At 46.9% G+C, this 17,762-nt stretch overlaps 3 protein-coding genes, 1 long non-coding RNA gene and 1 pseudogene across 5 annotated transcripts; 2 read left to right on the top strand and 3 right to left on the bottom strand.

Moving 5' to 3' along the window:
- The first annotated feature begins 596 nt into the window (after positions 1 to 596).
- On the top strand, positions 597 to 7,286 carry LOC120689732 (TORTIFOLIA1-like protein 1). 2 transcript variants are annotated; one of them, XR_005681422.1, is made up of 7 exons: positions 627 to 1,655; positions 2,945 to 3,136; positions 3,265 to 3,337; positions 3,429 to 4,060; positions 5,052 to 5,924; positions 6,332 to 6,413; positions 6,771 to 7,170. XR_005681422.1 is itself a non-coding variant. In XM_039972126.1 (6 exons), the coding sequence occupies exons 1-6, from the start codon at positions 861 to 863 to the stop codon at positions 6,963 to 6,965; spliced, it is 2,760 nt and encodes a 919-aa protein (XP_039828060.1). In that variant the 5' UTR covers positions 597 to 860; the 3' UTR covers positions 6,966 to 7,286. The 2 variants fall into 2 exon arrangements, 1 of the variants encoding a protein (XP_039828060.1); XM_039972126.1 differs by lacking the exon at positions 6,332 to 6,413 and having other exon boundaries at positions 597 to 1,655; positions 6,771 to 7,286.
- LOC120689740 lies at positions 7,260 to 8,675 on the bottom strand (annotated as a pseudogene).
- Positions 8,676 to 9,902: 1,227 nt separating this feature from the next.
- On the bottom strand, positions 9,903 to 11,157 carry LOC120689728. Its single transcript, XR_005681409.1, has 2 exons — positions 10,612 to 11,157; positions 9,903 to 10,260 (listed from the first exon to the last, which is right to left on the bottom strand). It is a non-coding gene; the product is annotated as an uncharacterized LOC120689728 (long non-coding RNA).
- Positions 11,158 to 12,098: 941 nt separating this feature from the next.
- Positions 12,099 to 14,177, top strand: LOC120689714 (taxadiene 5-alpha hydroxylase-like). The gene is made up of 2 exons (XM_039972101.1): positions 12,099 to 13,284; positions 13,359 to 14,177. Exons 1-2 carry the CDS (start codon positions 12,336 to 12,338, stop codon positions 13,856 to 13,858), a joined length of 1,449 nt encoding a protein of 482 aa, XP_039828035.1. The 5' UTR covers positions 12,099 to 12,335; the 3' UTR covers positions 13,859 to 14,177.
- Positions 14,178 to 15,237: 1,060 nt separating this feature from the next.
- Positions 15,238 to 17,473, bottom strand: LOC120689721 (protein FATTY ACID EXPORT 6-like). The gene is made up of 3 exons (XM_039972112.1): positions 17,156 to 17,473; positions 16,397 to 16,484; positions 15,238 to 15,587 (listed from the first exon to the last, which is right to left on the bottom strand). Exons 1-3 carry the CDS (start codon positions 17,361 to 17,363, stop codon positions 15,509 to 15,511), a joined length of 375 nt encoding a protein of 124 aa, XP_039828046.1. The 5' UTR covers positions 17,364 to 17,473; the 3' UTR covers positions 15,238 to 15,508.
- Positions 17,474 to 17,762: the final 289 nt, after the last annotated feature.

Genomic DNA, 17,762 nt, shown 5'->3' with positions numbered 1-17,762 from the left:
TTAGGGGCCGGCCGGGTTAAGTGCAATAATGTGATATTGTCGCAAATGTCCGAATAATTGTGAGCAAACCCAGCATTATGCTCAACAATGTTTTACAACGACGGTAAACAAATACGTTGGCACTCTTTGGGCTCCTAAATGAACACATGCTACAATGTAGTTTTGTGAGATAAGGCAATAGCCATATGAAAGATTTTATTTCTTTTTCCCCCTAAGATTTCACTGGCCTAGTTTATTGCTATTGATGTGCAATCGCTTGCACTCTACTCCCTCCGTCCTCAAATATAAGTTATTTTGGAATTCAAAATTTGTACTCAAATATAAATCATTTTAGGTTGAGAGTGGGCCTAACCATTTTAATTGTGCATCATTTTATTTGAAAATATGGTTCATCTTAGTACTAGCAACACAAGTAAATAAATATGGTTCATTGCTAGCATTTATTTGAAAATATAAATATTGCGAGTATACTTTCTCTCTAACCCCTGACGTGTGGGCCCTCACTCCTAGTTCTATCATCCGCTTCTCCCTCGACCTTAGTGGGCCCTCACTCCTCCCTCTCTCCCCTTCTCATCGGCCATCACACCCTTCACAGAGAATCTTGAAACCCTTCTTCGCCGACGCCTCGCCCCCCCCCCCCCCCCCTCCTCCGCTCCCAAGGCGAGATCTCATCATCACTCCATTCCCAAATCAACCCAAACGCTACATCCGAAACCCAACGATCCATCCAAAAGCGCCCCAAATCCCACCTCAAATTCGCCACCAAATGCCCCAGATTGGTGTTCAAACCCCGCACCCACCACTTCAAATCTGACCTCGCCATCCCCCCCCCCCCCCACATTCACCAGATTCCCACTGCAATGGCGACCGCTCTCTCCAAATCCGCCGTCAAATCCCACCCCAGGTCGCCCACCACCGCGCAGCCGCCGCCACCCAACACCGGCCCCGCGGCGCCCGGCGGGGGAGCGGCTGCGGCGGCGCCGCCGCCGTCTGGTCCCGCCGCCGGCGCGACGCCGTCGAAGAACGCGGCGATGGCGGAGCTCAAGTCGCGCGTGCTCGCCGCGCTCGCCAAGCTCTCCGACCGCGACACGCACCACATCGCCGTCGAGGAGCTGGACCGAATCATCCGCGCGCCGCCGTCGCCCGACGCCGTGCCCATGCTCCTCAACGCACTGGCCTCCGACTCCCAGGGGCTCGCTTCCCCCGCCAGGCGCGAGTCGCTGCGCCTACTCGCCACGCTCTGCGCATCCCACCCGGACGCCGCCGCGCCGCACCTCCACAAGGCGCTCGCCCACCTCGCGCGGCGGCTCAAGGACCCGGCCTCCGACACCTCCGTGCGCGACGCTTGCCGAGACGCCGCGGGCCAGCTCGCGGCGGTGTACCTTCGGCCGCTGGCTGCTTCAGGAGTTGCCGAGGCAGGCAATGCGACCGTCTCGCTCTTCATGAAGCCGCTGTTCGAGGTGATGGGGGAGCAGAGCAAGGCAGTGCAGGCTGGGGCGGCCGCCTGCCTGGCCAAGACGGTGGAAGGGGCAGGGCCTGGCCCTGGTGTCATCGGGATGTTTGGGAAGCTCGGTCCTAGGATTTGCAAGCTGCTCGGTGGCCAAGGCGTGCAAGCGAAGGCAGCACTGCTGGGCGTCATGGGAAGTTTGGCACAGGTGGGGTGCTCCCTTCATAAATCTTGTTGTGCTTGCCATGTATTTGATGATTTGACTAAGAAACACCAGATATTAGAAGGTTTGCTACTTATCGATCATTTAGTGGGCATGTGATATTTTAGGCAGGAATTTATCCCAGACTGGAAGGCTGGGGTTATTTTGAACTCCCATGTTGTTACTTTGATTGTAATAGCATGTACATTTCCCGACAACTTTAGGTACGAAAATAGTTGTAGGGTTTTGGTCTGCAGGGAGAAGGCCAAGTATTTAGTGAATTGTACTTGGAGACTGAGGGGATATGGATGTTATCCTGTACTTATGGTAGGCTTCCAATGGATTCACTGCTAGTGGTGTTATCGTTGATGTAGCTGGTTTGTTCTTGAGTCTTGACAATTGATTTTGGTTGTGGCTTGTGTATGCCATGGAAAGTGTAGGGATGTAAGCACTTCAAAGTTTACAGACTGCTGGTGAACTATTAATGAGAAGCTGCAAATGGAGATTGGATATTTAAGCACCGTTATCACAACTTGGCTCCTGATAGATTAAATGTGGAAGATTTAATACTTAATGTCCTCCCACCTCCCGGAGAACAAAGAGATTAGGTTTACTTGTAGTTGCTGTTTAAATTGGTGATCAGCAGAAAATTATCGTATCGTTCTGATTTTTTGAGATCCGAATAGGAGCTTAATAAACCTTATAGTGACATCCTTCCCCCCCTTAGTTTCACCATGGATTACAAGATATCCTCTTTTACCTGGTTATAGAGATATGATGTGTATACACTAGAGTTTCAGTTAGAATCTTTTTTTTTTACTTATATATGAATATATTGTTTCATGTATTATCTGAGGCACTAGAAGATAGCCCTTTTGTCTATGGTATTGCTTGTTGCTGTATGAATGGATGGTGGTCATGCGTTACTACTGTTCTCACTTCAAATGTTAGTGTGTGTTGTAGTATTTGAGATTCTCTTTTTGGATTTTTTATTACAAGAGCATGTTGTAGCTCACTTAGTTGGACTTCACTTGTGGGTTTTTTTATTACTTTTACTTGATTGATCTATTACTACAACATGAGTGCAAGGTCCCAGCTCATCTCTTTGAGTTTTGTTTTCTGGTTTTATTCATAAGATTGCAGTGCCAAACTGGTTTAGGGGCTTTAGATAGTCTTATCATGAAAATATGTCTAGTGATGCCTGTATTATTTTGCTATGCATATTATTTTGCAATGATATTGTGTGAGCTATCAGCATGGTTGATTTGAGTATCTGTTCATATCTTGCCTTTCAGGTTGGAGCAAACAGCTCTCAGAATATGCAGCCAACTCTGCAAAGTATTCGTGACTGTCTTGAGAACAGTGACTGGGCTACTAGAAAAGCAGCTGCTGATACATTATGTGTCTTGGCTACCCATTCAGGTCACTTGATAGGTGATGGAACAGCTCCAACCATTGCTGCTCTCGAAGCTTGCCGTTTTGATAAGGTAACCTAGAATTTCTTTGTGCTCACTCTAAATTTGACGGCCTCTTGCTGCTCATGGATCCTTTTTCAAATGACGACAATTTATGTGATTTTGTGTTTATATCTTATAGCTGTCATTTTCCCCCACAGGTGAGGCCTGTTAGAGATAGCATGATTGATGCGGTACAGTTGTGGAAAAAGTTGACTGGAGAAGATGCAAATGGTAATGATCCGTTCGTTTGGTTGTCAAGTGTACCTTATTATTTATGGTTTTACCATATCATACTTACTGTAAAACAACTTGGTTGCAACAGATGGTAGAAATAAGGATCCAGCTGATGGTGAAGGGAAGCTGGACTCAAAAAGGTCAATGCAAAGAAGTGGAAAATCAGAATCCTTCGAAGATTCCTCCCCAGATTCGCCTAGTAACAATGCGAAGGGCAGTAGCATAGCTGAAAAGGCTGCAGTTCTTTTAAAGAAAAGACCGACATTAACTGACAGGGAACTGAACCCTGAATTTTTCCAAAAGCTTGAGACAAGGAAAACAGATGGTTTGGCTGATGAGGTTGTAGTCCCACGCAAGACTCTACAATCTCACTTAAGAAGTGAAGAAGAACCAGAAGAAGATGGTGATCATGTTGGTCCTGCTAACAGTAATGGATCAGCTGAAGACGAAGCAAATCTGACTCAAATGCATGCTAGTTCTAATTTTCAAAACATTCGAAATAAATGGGCTAACCAAAGGGGAAATAGAAACAAAGATGCAAAATCTAGGACATCTGATGTTGAAGATAGGGTGGAACCCAGCACAAAAGATTCTACTGCTGCAACTATGAACATCCCTGGGGAAGGCCCATTCATAAATAATAAAACGAATTGGTTGGCCATACAAAGGCAGCTGTCACACTTGGAGAGGCAGCAAACCAGTCTCATGAACATGCTGCAGGTTAGTTTATGTTTACTTCTCTGACATGTTTGAAGTTTCATTTTCTATTCTGCTAAGAGAAGAATCTAGAAATGAATGTCACACACCACTTGACTTCCTGAGTTGTGAAAAGAAAATAATGTTCGTACTATTAAGTCTCTCTGCTATTAAGATTTTTCACTATTTTGTCATTTGTGCCTCATGTTACTGAAACTATAATTATGTTGTCATAAATTATGTTGGTGTATTTGCCACCTTTTGGTGTCAAAATTTTCATTTAACCATCACAAACAGACAGATGTTATTAACACAACAACACAAATTATTAGTGAAGCGAGCTTTAAATGTTTGGCAAACACTGAAAGCTTGGGTCAGACAAGCTATGAACTAAGCTTGAGCTCTATTAAGCTGAGCTTAAACCTGTTCTTGGGCTCAAACCCTTGTCGATATTAAGCTTGGGTTTACTCAAGCTTTCTTGACTTTGGCTTGATTAGGCTTGAAGATATACCTATATAACATTATTATAAGCCAATACTGGCGAAGATTGATCTTATTTGAGCCTAAGATATACTTCTACACATGCATCTATAGAGTTATGGAGCAATCTACTCAAAGCCAGGCAATACTGGAGGCTTCTGGCCTTATCGATCTGAGCCTGAGCTTATCCGTGCTTCAGTTGAGCTGACCTCGAGCACAAAGTTGAGGTTGACTCAAGTGTCAGCTAGTTGAGAGCTCTAGTTCCAATTTTATTTGTTATTTTAAAATAATGTTGCAATTCTTTTGGAAAGAAAATCGACTGCTTTGTGGCCACATGATGTGGTACTTGAGTACTTGTTGCATAGTTTGGTGGCAGCCCCATGCTTTCTTTGGTTATGCTCCAAGTTTTCGATATATGCGGCAAATGGCACAGCCGCTGAGATTTAGGGCTTTGCTGATTTTCAGGACGCATGTAAAACTTACTAAACATATTTGTGTGCTAACTACCAAATATCAATTGTTTTTCAACTTTCAGGATTTCATGGGAGGATCTCATGACAGCATGGTTACTCTAGAGAACAGAGTACGTGGTCTTGAGAGAGTTGTTGAGGAAATGGCGAGGGAAATATCGCTCTCGTCAAGCAGGAGAGGTGGTGGTCCAGCACTGGGCTTTGATTCATCTCCTGGCCGATCATCTAAATACAATGGTTTCCATGAATATTCTAATTCAAAATTTGGGAGGAGTGGCGATGGACGGATGGTATTTGCAGAAAGGTATTTCTCTGCAGATGGTGCTTCTGGTTTAAGAAGCCAATCTTGGAGACCAGATTCTGAACAATGGGACCCTTATGCTTATTCTGGATCAAGAAGTGGTATGAATGCGAGGAGAGGATTAGATTCTGTCTCGTCTGACAATAGGATGCCGAGAAATGAGCGGAGTAATGATCAAGCAGGTCCCCGAAGAGGTTGGGACAAAGGGCAGGGACCCTTTAGATTCGGTGAGGGTCCTTCTGCTCGCAGTGCTTGGCGGGCCTCAAAAGATGAAGCCACACTGGAAGCTATTAGAGTGGCCGGTGAAGATAATGGAAGCTCAAGGGCTGCTGCAAGAGTTGCTATTCCTGAACTGGATGGCGAAGCTTTGAATGATGACAATCAAGGGGATGAAAGAGGCCCACTCTGGGATGCCTGGACCCGTGCAATGGATGCTGTTCATGTTGATGATATGGACTCTGCTTATGCTGAGGTTCTTTCTACTGGTGATGCCGAACTACTTGTAAAGTTGATGGAGCAAACTGGACCGGTTCTTGATCAACTTTCAAATGAGGTGGCAAACGAAGTCCTACATGCTGTGGGGCAGTTCCTTGTGGAAGAAAGCTTCTATGATGTAGCCTTGACCTGGCTTCAGCAGGTAATCTTCATATTCCATTCCAGTAATGTATTTCATTGACAAATTATATCAGAGAAATTTCAACTTTGAACATTTTATTTGCCTTGGAACTAGAGTCGGGTTCATAAAAGAACTTCCATCTTGAGATTATGGTGCAGCACTCTAGAATACATTTGAATGAGCATATATTAGTAATTAATCCAATGTGGTACTGGGATAAATTTCTCAAAAGTTTAATGTTTTTGAAAGAAATATGTTTTTAAGCGGGAATAGAGAGCCACAGAATATCATAAACAGTGAACTAATTTGTTGATTTAGCTAGTGAATTAGAATAATCTAAGCATTCGTAACATATCTTGGTAAACGTTAATTTGGATAGAGTATCAAACTGTTGTTGATTGACTTTTGGTCCTTCTGCCCTCAAACAGAATCCTGGCTTTTCATTTGGTCTAGAATGAAGGCCCATCAGTTTTACTGGATTGCTCAAGGTTGAAGGAAAACTGTAGTGAAGTATGTGATGAATATTTGATACTTTATTTCTCGAACAGATGGGTTCTCATTTGGTGAAACCTGTTATCATGTTCTCTTTGTTTGCACTATGATAATTAAGGTTTTCACCTGGAATAGTGCAGCTGTTTCAGTGCACTTGTGAAACCAATACATCACTATTTAATTTTTGTTATGTCCTGAAATGGGTGATTAAGTAGGACCGATGGTTGTTAGTTTATAAGCATGAAACATCGGAGTATGTTGGACAAGAAGCATTTGCAAAGAGAAGACTTAACATTTGTTTTGTTTTCTATACTCAATTGTATGGCATTAACTTTGAGCTGGACATCTCAATGAAGAATGTGTTGGTTGTTGCAGTTGACTGATATGGTAATGGAAAACGGATCTGATTATCTCGGGATCCCTCTAGACGCGAAGCAAGACCTTCTATTGGGACTTCATGATGCTACCGCGATCGAGCTGCCAGATGATTGGGAGGGAGCGACCCCAGTGCAGATAATGAAGCAGCTGGCTTCATCCTGGCGCATTGACTTGCAGCAGCTCATCAATTAGGGTAGCATTGTTTGTGAACATACAAGTTGATTTCATTTGTTCATTACTGATTCCCTGCCTGTTCTTGCTTGGTCTATTGCTATTAGGAGTACAAGTGTTAGATTGGGCTGAGTGGAAGTGGCACTGTGTCGAAATGGATTGTTTGTGTGAGGAAATATGATGTTAATATTGTCTCATCTGGGTCGAAAGTCTTTCTCAGCTGATAGTTTGGGTTTTCTCATTATTATACTGTAATACGGTCCTCGTCGGGGTGCTGGCGATGTATGGTGCATTTACACACTGGAAGCTTAAAAATGAGTAGCAATATAATGTTTATTGTCACCGGCTCACCATGTCAACATCTGTATCTGTATGCGATCGAGGATGAAACTGTAAGCAGGCGCTACGCATACAGTTCAGAGCTTCAACTCTCACAGAAGTGGTAAGCACAATTGCTGGAATGTCGGAGGTCGCATCACTATGATGGGCGACACCGGGACACGTTTGAACTCAGCATGGGTTCTTGCAGGGAGACGCCCGGCCGCCTATGTGCTCGAGCTCGATCGGGAGGCCATGCAGCGGCGACGGCATGGGGTCCCTGATGAAGGTGTTGTCCTTGCAGCAGAGCCTCCACCGGAACCGCCTCACCAGGTGGTGCATGGTCGCCAGCGTCTCCACCCTGGCGAACTCGATCCCGGCGCACAGCCGCTGCCCGCCGCCGAACGCCACCAACGAGTAGGGCGGCGCCTGGCCCTCGAACCTCGACGGGTCGAACTTGTCCGGGTCCCTGAAGATGCCGGGGTCCATGTGCGTCACGCTCGACGCCCAGAACACCTGCCACCCCTTGGGGATGACGTAGCCGTCGACCTCGATGTCCTCCAGGGCTCGCCGGAAGCTGCCGAAGATGGGCGGGATCATCCGCAGCGTCTCCAGGGCCACGCGCCACGTGAACCTCATGCCGTGCAGGTCCTCCCACGTCAGCGCATCGCCGTCGGCCTTGTTCCTGGCGATCTCTTCCTGCTCTGCGCGTCGCCGAGAGGATTGAAAGGCGTGGTCTCGTCAGGGTCAGGCATGGCGCGCCACAACGATGACATGAGCTCGGTCGGGCTGCCTTCTTTACCTTGGACCATGGCGGCGAGGGTGGCGGGATCGCCGGCGAGGTGGCGGATCATGAAGGTCTTGAGCACGGACGACGTGTCGTGGCCGGCGACGAGGACGACCATGGCGTTGTCCACGATCTCCTCGTCCGTCAGAAGCTGCTTGCCGCCGTCTCCCCGCAGGCTGCTTCGGCGCCAGCGCGTCGCTGCCGAACACCAGCTTGTTCGCGGCGGGCCCCGTCACGAACACCGTGGGCGCGCCGAACAGCGACAGCCTCGACACGGGGCCGTACCGGCTGACCCAGTCCCGCAGCCACCGCTCGCCGGTGTTGCTCCGCATCGCGCGGAGCAGGCCCAGGCTCTGCCCGATCACCGGCAGGCCCAGCGACCCCGGTGGCAGCTTCGCCGGCAACGGCTTCCTCGTTCTTGTCGTTAACCAGTAGACGACGAGCGGCGTGAGGATGGCGGCGAGGAGCGCGACGGCGATGGAGGCCGCCATGGCCGTGCACCAATCAATGGCTTGAGAGAGCTTCTTGGGGTTTGGCAGGAGGGGAGTGTGGGGCAATATATTCTGCTGCGCTGTAGTGATGGAACGCGTCGACGAGCTGCTTTGAAGAGGACAAAGCGGCATCTTCTTCACCTTTTTTTTTGATGAAAAGGCATCTTCACCTAGTGTGTCGCATAGTCGCATTGCGATTTCTAGACGATGGTGGGATAAGGGATGATGGTCTCGATCGGCTGTATTTAGCGTTGCAAACATGTAGAAATGTGATCGAAGCGAAAGAGATAGAGTAAAGTAACAGAGTTTGTCTTGATCAGCTCTTTGCACAAACAGAATCGTACTTTGTTGCCAGATAGAAATGCACATGGATTCCGCCTGGGAAACCAAAAGAAATACTTGCAACTGAATAATAAGCTTGTACTAATCATCATGAGGGGAAAAAAGATTTACCAGATTCAGACATTGGCCAGAGAATCTTTAATGACTGAAACCTGGTCGCACTCTAGACCAAATAGCACGTCAGCCAAAAAAAATGGTTGTTGGATCGCGCGAACGGCACAGATCGTGCACTAGAGGTTTGGTCATATTGTGAAAACCCCCCTAGACTTTATGGAAAGCACACCTACCATCTAAAGACCTCTCAGGAATTATTTTATAATCCCCACCCCCAACTTTGTCGAAATACGACCCGCCATCCACCGGCCTCTCTCACGCAACCTTTTGGAAATCCCATCTACCTTTCATGACAAATGCATCCTGCCAGTTTGTAAAATACAAAGAAAAATATAGAAAAATAGAAAAAAAATATTAATCCATTTTTGTTCGCTTCCAACTTTGTCGAAATACGACCCGCCATCCACCGGCCTCTCTCACGCAACCTTTTGGAAATCCCATCTACCTTTCATGACAAATGCATCATGCCAGTTTGTAAAATACAAAGAAAAATAGAAAAAAAATAGAAAAAAATATTAATCTTTTTTTGTTCGCTTCGTTATAAACTTACGATAAAAGGTATCAAATAAAAGTATTAAATATGGTCAATCTATTCTATCCTTACCAAAAAATAAAATGTCAATAAAATCATGTCAACTTTAAAATCAACGAGCATAAAAGATACCATAACATGCAAATCACGCATGCAACATGACACGACAATGAAGGCCATAAGTCTTCTCACCGTGGAGCCCACAACAACTAATCAACTCCATTTCCGCAACATTCGTAACCTTTACATTATCACAAAACTTAACATAAATATATTAAATATTTAATAATACAACAACAAATAAAAAGGAGGGCCACTTTTGCGCGGCAACTTCTAGTGAAACTCAAGTACGTGCTCTTCTTCAAGTACAAATATAATCAAGGCTATGCTATTGAAAACGAAATGAGTAAAGGACAGTTACGAGGAACGTCAAATTCAAAGTTTAGTACAGAACGGTGAGTCGAGGTTCAGAATTCAGAGCAGCAAAACACACATGGCAACTAGTGCAGCTGCAGCGGAGAGTGAAAAGGTTGGTCATGCCACTCATGCCCCAGAAGCAAAGCATCTGAAACGAAACTTTGCAGCCGAATAAAATAAAATAACCAACGCTTCTATTCGTTGCAAACAATACGAGGATCAGTTTAGTCGAGAACGGGCATCGGTGTTGTGTTGGATCCTTCTTCTTGGTTTCTTCCGTCCTTGCAGCACCCAGCAGCATATCCTCCACCTCAACTGCATCAAGAGATGGTGCATCGCCATCATAAAAAAACAATTTGCACATTGGCAGAACCCAAGCACGCCATAGTTGCTGCATTGAAATTTGAAAATGAACGAAAATGACGCGGTGGTGGCGGTGATATTCAGACGCGCATTCAGGGGAAGGCGTCGGTAAATGCAACATCTCGATTTTACAGTTGCAACATTCCAAATCTAGTAATAAATCATCGTCAACCTTCGTCAAGAAAATCATCATCAGGCACGCAACATAAAAATATCACTGCTGCAACATCTCAGGTCAAACATTGTAACAAAAAAAAATCTCAAAAATCAATCTTGCAACATTAGCGAAACATCTCAAAATACCTATTCCAACATCACAAATCTCCCTACTATACGGATGCTTGGTGCCTCTCACGGTGGAGTATTCTTCCTCCTACAGCGTGATAGCGGTCACCCTGGAGTCTTCCCCGATCCTGTGTCTGCAACTGTAGCTGTCGCCGACCTCGCGCCCCGACGGCCCCACCGCACGCACCGGTGCCTACCGGCCTCGCATGCCATCAACCCACAGCACCTCCACCGCCGCCGCCGCCGCCCTCGGATCTCCCATCGCCGGCTCGGAGCTCAATGCTGGCATCGTGCGCCGCAGCACCGAAACTCTCACAGGGCTCGCCGCCGGCCTCGTGCTCCGCCACCTCAGAGCTCACGCGCGGCAGCCGCCGGCCTCACGCGCCGCAGGCGCCGGCCTCGCTCGCCGCTGGCCTAGCCACGGTCAACCCCATGGACTGGTAGCGGAGGCGCGCCGTCGCGCGGTGAGCTCAGGGGGCTCGCGTATGAGATGATAGGGCAGTAACTACTGCAAGAAAGGGGAGGATTGCGATGCTGTTTTGGGTGGGGATGAAAATTTGCAGTGGGGGGGGGGGGGGGGGGGTTGAAAAATATCTACCCAGACTGGTGTATCACGTGGACACGAAGCGGTCACGTAGCGTCCGATATTTTGTGGTCATTGGGGATAAAACCATCAAAACTTTTGCACAAAAAGACGAATGGATGCATGAAGTACTAAACGAAATTTATTTGCAAAACCCTTTTAGGAATAGGTGTAATTTTTCGAGACGAATCTAATGAGCCAAGTTTCATCATTATTGGCTACAGTGATGCTACAGTAACCGCGCTCAATCATCCTCTAATCATGCGGTCAAAGACCTTATAAGCTAGAGCAACTGCTACAGTACCACAGTTGTGGAGGTAATTTTATAATTAGACTTTATTTAATACCACTAATTACTAGTCAAAGCATCGTTTCTCTCTCATCAAAACTTTTCCACCCTTCATCCAAACACGGCCATTGGATGGCTGCTAAGGCCCTGTTTAGTTCCTAAAAAAAATTTACCCGTCACATCCAATGTCCAAATATATGTATAGAACATTAAATATAATTAAAAAAATTAATTACATAGTCTAACTGATTAAAAAAATTGCAGTGGGGGGTCAAAAATATCTACCCAGACTGGTGTATCACGTGGACACGAAGCGGTCACGTAGCGTCCGATATTTTGTGGTCATTGGATGGCTGCTAAGGCCCTGTTTAGTTCCTAAAAAATTTTTACCCGCCACATCGAATCGAATGTCCAAAAATTTTACCCGTCACATCGAATCGAATGTCCAAATATATGTATAAAACATTAAATACAATTAAAAAATTAATTACATAGTCTAATTGATTAACACGAGATGAATTTTTTAAATCCAATTAGTCTATCGTTAACTATTATTTGTCAAATAATAATAAAATATGCTTGAAACCAATAATTTTTCACCAACTAAACCGGACCTAACAAGCATTACCATATCATCAATCACTTGCAATTAATTTCTCCGAACCATCCCGGTCGGCTCCAACTCCAAGCAGTTTGCACGAATGAAAGGCTCGTTCGTCAACGATGCAATATACTACTCAGTACTCACCTTACACGAAAGTTGCCGATGGACGGTAATATATATCATCAATCACTTGCAATTCTCTCCATCCCGGCCGGCTCCAACTCCAAGCAGTTTGCTTCACCATTCACCAAGCACTGGTTCCTCCAATGGATTTGTCTCTCCTCCTAGCGCTCACGGCCATCGCCTTCCCCGTGCTCCTCCATCTCCTGACGAGAGCCACCAAGCCACGGCCGGGCACGGCCAAGCTGCCCCCGGGCTCCCTGGGCCTGCCGGTGATCGGCCAGAGCCTCGGCCTCCTCCGCGCCATGCGCGCCAACGCCGCCGAGCGGTGGGTCCAGGACCGGGTCGACCGGTACGGCCCCGTGTCCAAGCTGTCGCTCTTCGGCGCGCCGACGGTGCTCCTCACGGGGCCTGCGGCCAACAAGTTCGTCTTCTTCAGCGGCGCGCTGGCGTTGCAGCAGCCCCGGTCCACGCAGAGGATCCTCGGGGAGAGGAGCATCCTGGAGCTCACGGGCGCCGACCACAAGCGCATCCGCGGCGCGCTGGCCGAGTTCCTCAAGCCGGACATGCTGCGGCTGTACGTCGGCAAGATCGAAGGCGAGGTGCGCCGCCACCTCGACGAGAGCTGGGCCGGCCGGGCCACCGTCACGGTCATGCCGCTGATGAAGAGGCTCACGTTCGACATCATCTCCCTGCTGCTCTTCGGCCTCGAGCGCGGCGCCGTCCGGGACGCCCTCGCCGGCGACTTCAACCACGTCATGGACGGCATGTGGGCCGTCCCCGTGGACCTGCCGTTCACGGTGTTCCGCCAGAGCCTCAAGGCCAGCGCCAGCGCTCGCCGGGTGATCGCCGGGATCACGCGGGAGACCAAGGCCAAGCTGGAGCGAGGCGAGGCCTCCCGGAGCAGCAACCTCATCGCGTGCCTGCTCAGCTTGACCCACGACGCCGGCGCGACGACGCACCTGAGCGAGGAGGAGATCGTGGACAACTCCATGGTTGCCCTCATCGCCGGCCATGACACCTCGTCCATCCTCATGACGTTCATGGTTCGCCACCTGGCCAACGACCCGGACACCCTCGCCGCCATGGTCCAAGGTAATAAGCCCAACTAGAGCGTACAAAAATAAATTAAAAAATTAACTCTGACCACGCCCTGGCCGGCGGAGCAGAGCACGACGAGATCGCAAAGAACAAGGGCGACGGCGAGGCCCTGACGTGGGACGACCTGGCCAAGATGAAGTTCACATGGCGCGTCGCGCTGGAGACCCTCCGCTTGGTGCCTCCCATCTTCGGCAGCTTCCGGCGAGCCCTGGAGGACGTCGAGTTCGCCGGCTACCTCATCCCCAAAGGATGGCAGGTGTTCTGGGCGGCGAGCGTGACGCACATGGACGCGGCCATCTTCCACGACCCGGCCAAGTTCGACCCGTCCAGGTTCAAGGACCAGTCGTCGGCGACGGCTCCGCCATGCTCGTTCGTGGCGTTCGGCGGCGGCCCGAGGATCTGCGTCGGCATGGAGTTCGCCAGGATCGAGACGCTGGTGACGATGCACCACCTGGTCAGGCGGTTCCGGTGGAAGCTCTGCTGCAAGGAAGACACCTTCGCGAGAGACCCCATGCCGTCGCCGCTGCACGGCCTACCCATCCAGCTCGAGAACAAGTCCTCTCACTGATCAGGACGAAGATCGGCAGCGACAATTTGCACAACAGGGTTACACCAAAGATGCCCACATGGAAACGTATTTTAACTTGGTCCCACAGTAGGAACATAGGGCACCACGCCGCATGCAGCAAAGGAAAATGCTTAATGAGTAAACTGCACCCACTGTACAACAATTAGCGAGTAGGTGCGTATTGGTTTACCAATTTATAAACTGTTTAATTGGGTTCGACAACTTGGCAAGTGCATGAAGATTAGTCCAATAACTTGTAAACTGCTCACTTTGGTGTAACAACTTGGCAAATCGATACGAAGTCCAAACATTACTTGCATGATTTGTTTCTATACCTATGACTAAAGCGAATAAGATTTCCACCAAAATTTTTAGTTTGATACGTTGGTTTGGTCTGCCTGTGTTATTGACAGGTGAGCCTTAGTCCATCTCGTATGCGAGTCGGACTGACCACTCCATCCACGACTCGATCATGTAGATTCCTACAAATTAACACACGAGCACCAATACGTATCTGATACTTATACCAATTTTGTCCCACAGGCATAATTGCCTAGTAAAATATAAAATATGATCTTTACAATTATTTTAATATGATAGAAAATTGGATTATAAGTTAAACATTCGAAATTGCTCAAGTAAATGGCTACTCATGAGTCATGTACTTGCCTGAAACATGTATTTGTAGTGTTAAACTAGCCACCACGAACCTCACGCAATACATATACCACAAATTAGCTATTTACCCTAGAGCTTAACATCCGAAGATGTATTTTGCTAAGCTGAATACATTTGGACCATAGATGCACCAAATTGTCAAGCTGTTAAACTAAATTGAGTAATTCTGTCAAATTTTTGTATGGTGGATGCAATTGACTCATGTTTAATAGTAGTGAAATATTGTGTAATAGTGTGTGATAAGACCCTCTTTGACATAGCTTCATAGGCAGCTTCACATGAAGCTATGCCAAACGGCTATTTTGGACTAGCTTCAAGCTTCAAGCCATCCATGTGCTTCCACTATCAGGATGAAGCCACAAAAATCCCTTTCACCCAGCTTCAGAAGAATCCCTTTTACTAAACGTTTTCCAAACAGTTTTAGCTTCACTAGAGAAAATGCTTCACCAACTGTTTCAAGGGAGCTAAAGCTATGCTAAACGGGGCTTACAATTGATGGGCACATCATGACAGCTGAGATAATCTTTTTTTTATGGGAGTGTTTGCCTCACTGTATAATACAATTGATGGGCATATCATGACAACTGGGATGAATTTTGCTAAGCTGAATACATTCGGACCACAGATGCACCAACTTGTCAAGTTGTTGTATTAAATTGAGTAATTCACAATTTGTTGGACCAATCTGCACCCACACTACCTTGATAGTAGATGCAACTGACTCGTGTTTAATATTAGTGAACTAGTGTATATCAGTGTGTGATACAACGTTGACCTCACTAGATTATGATTGATGGGCACATCATGACAGCTGAGATAATTTTTTTTCCAGGGCAGTGTTTGCCTCACTAGAATACAATTGATGGGCACATCATGACAACAGAGATGATTTTGTTGTCTTCACACTTTCACAGTTAATTGTCCATTGAAACAGCATGTACACCACACTAGAAGACCGCGTCTGCAGCAGACTCACTCGGTACTCACCGGGATGTAAACCTTGTTACCACCAGTTGATACCTTGTACACGTAAAATATCAACACGATTGCACTGCAAATGAATAAAAGATGAGCAGCATAATGCCGTCAATTGTCAAGACAAGCCTAGGATAACATGACAGGAATGCGTAGTCAAATTTTTGCAACCTTGTTCAGCATTTCATGTACAGTGGATAAATCTATCAAAGAGTTGAAAGTCAGGAACTAAATAACTCATGTTGTTTAGAGCAGATGGGTACTGTTTGCATGATTGATGCGACACTATTATGCTTTAAAAGGCAACTGAAAAAGGAGTTCCCTAACTAAATAGATGGAGACATATCAATGTACAGCTGAATAGTATGTAGCAACTTCCAAGCCATAGTCATTGTAGCTGTGAAAGACTGAAAGTAGTATAAACTGGAATTTTCTACAAAGGGTGCAATGCGAGTGTTTTTCAGTAGGTTCAGATAATCACTATATAGCCTGACCTTAAAAAAGAATTAGATAAACGATGAAACTAAAATGGATTGTACTGATGTTAAAAGATAGCAGTGACACTTTTTTTGTAAAACAGAGGGTATTCATTTATCCATGTGAAGCACCATGTTGCAATGCAGTAAAGTCCCAAATAAACACCAGCATAAAGCTGCAGAAGAAGCCATCATTTTTCTTTTTTACTGAGGATTACCTTTTTATGTTTTGGGTTACATTAGTTTAGCTTCAACAAACCAAACATATTTGTGCACCACATAGACAAACCAAATTTACTTACTGAGCAAACATGTGGCCCAAATCATGTACCATATAGAAATTAGAATACATATAAAAGAACTTTGCACAGCAAACTCATGACCATACATGAGAGAGATTTGAACAAACCTGATAGCAGCAATAATTCCAGCGGGCATTATCTTTCTTGTTTTGACATATCTTACTCCCATGACAACAGTTAATACCACTGCACAAACTGTTGAAACAAAAAAGAGGGTTATAAGACACTATCTGATGAATACTGAATCTGAGACAGCAGAGAAGCCTCGACATAGGAAATCCCAAAAGAGCAGTCCCTCAGATTAATGTTAGTGACAAGAACATGGAAATGGACAGAACTTCTCTTTAAACACATGCAATCAGCACACACTGGCAAAACAACAATATGGAACTAGCATAACACGTTATTGGAGTAATCAATCAATTTCGCAGGAGTGTTCAATTCAGTGAAAATGGGGATGATAATAGCATGCCTGCATTTGGAGATTAGCACTTCAAACTCCACCGCTAGCTGTATCTAGACAGTCAATTAGTTGAGGAGCTGAAAAACTAGTGCATTCGGGTGCATTGTCAACATGACATCATCCGCATTTAGCCTAACGTCACTGCAACAGAAGATTTGCTCATGCAGAGTCCAAATCACTGCAATCTATGTGTAAGCTAGGATAGTAGGATCTCGCAACTACAATTCAATACTCCAGTGTATCACAAAACGAAAGCATCAACCCGTACCCCCACTCCTTTTGCTCCACCAACCAAGCAAGCAATTACGATTCACGAATCACGCGTACTACTAAGAACCGAACGTCACGGCGCAGAAGAGAGGAGGGGAGCCGCGGCGGCAGCGGCAGCAAGCAAGCAACGGACCGATCTGGAGGACGGTGGCGAAGACGGCGCCGGCGCCACCCCCGCCGCGCGCGAAGGCCCAAGCGCTGAGCGCGCCGGCGAGGAGGAGCGCCCCTCCGAATCCGGCCCCCGCGGCCAGCGAGGGTGCGCTCCCGCGCTTGAGGTAGCCCGCGACGCCGCCGCCGAGGACCAGCAGGCCGTAGGGGATGGTGACGTAGAAGTCCTCCATGCCGGCGCCGCCCTCTCCTTGGCCCCTTCCTCGTGCTCTCGAGTCTGCTCCGGTTGGTTGGTTGTTTCGCCGTGCTAGGCTAACTGGCTTGGCTACAGTGGGTAGTGGACGATAGTGCCCCCCGGGTCCTATATATCTCGTGGAAGATGATTAAGCAACTCACCTATAAAGCCCACTAAAATTCAGCTACTGGTCAATTCAACATTTTACCCAAAAAAATGTTGAACTACCATGTCAAAAATGTTGAATCAACAGTTTTAAAATGTTGAACTACTACTTTAAAAATGTTGAACTAATGTTTTAAAAATGTTGAATCTTAACAATTTTGCCGATCTTCTTCTCTGGCGCCGGCGCCGCGGGGTGCGAACGACTCGCAGCGGAGCCGGTAGCAGCAGCGGG

This window comes from Panicum virgatum, chromosome 2K, assembly GCF_016808335.1.
Source record: "Panicum virgatum strain AP13 chromosome 2K, P.virgatum_v5, whole genome shotgun sequence".
Taxonomy (NCBI): Eukaryota; Viridiplantae; Streptophyta; class Magnoliopsida; order Poales; family Poaceae; genus Panicum; species Panicum virgatum.
Note: the sequence above shows the minus strand (reverse complement) of the source record. Positions and strands in the feature narration are given on the sequence as shown.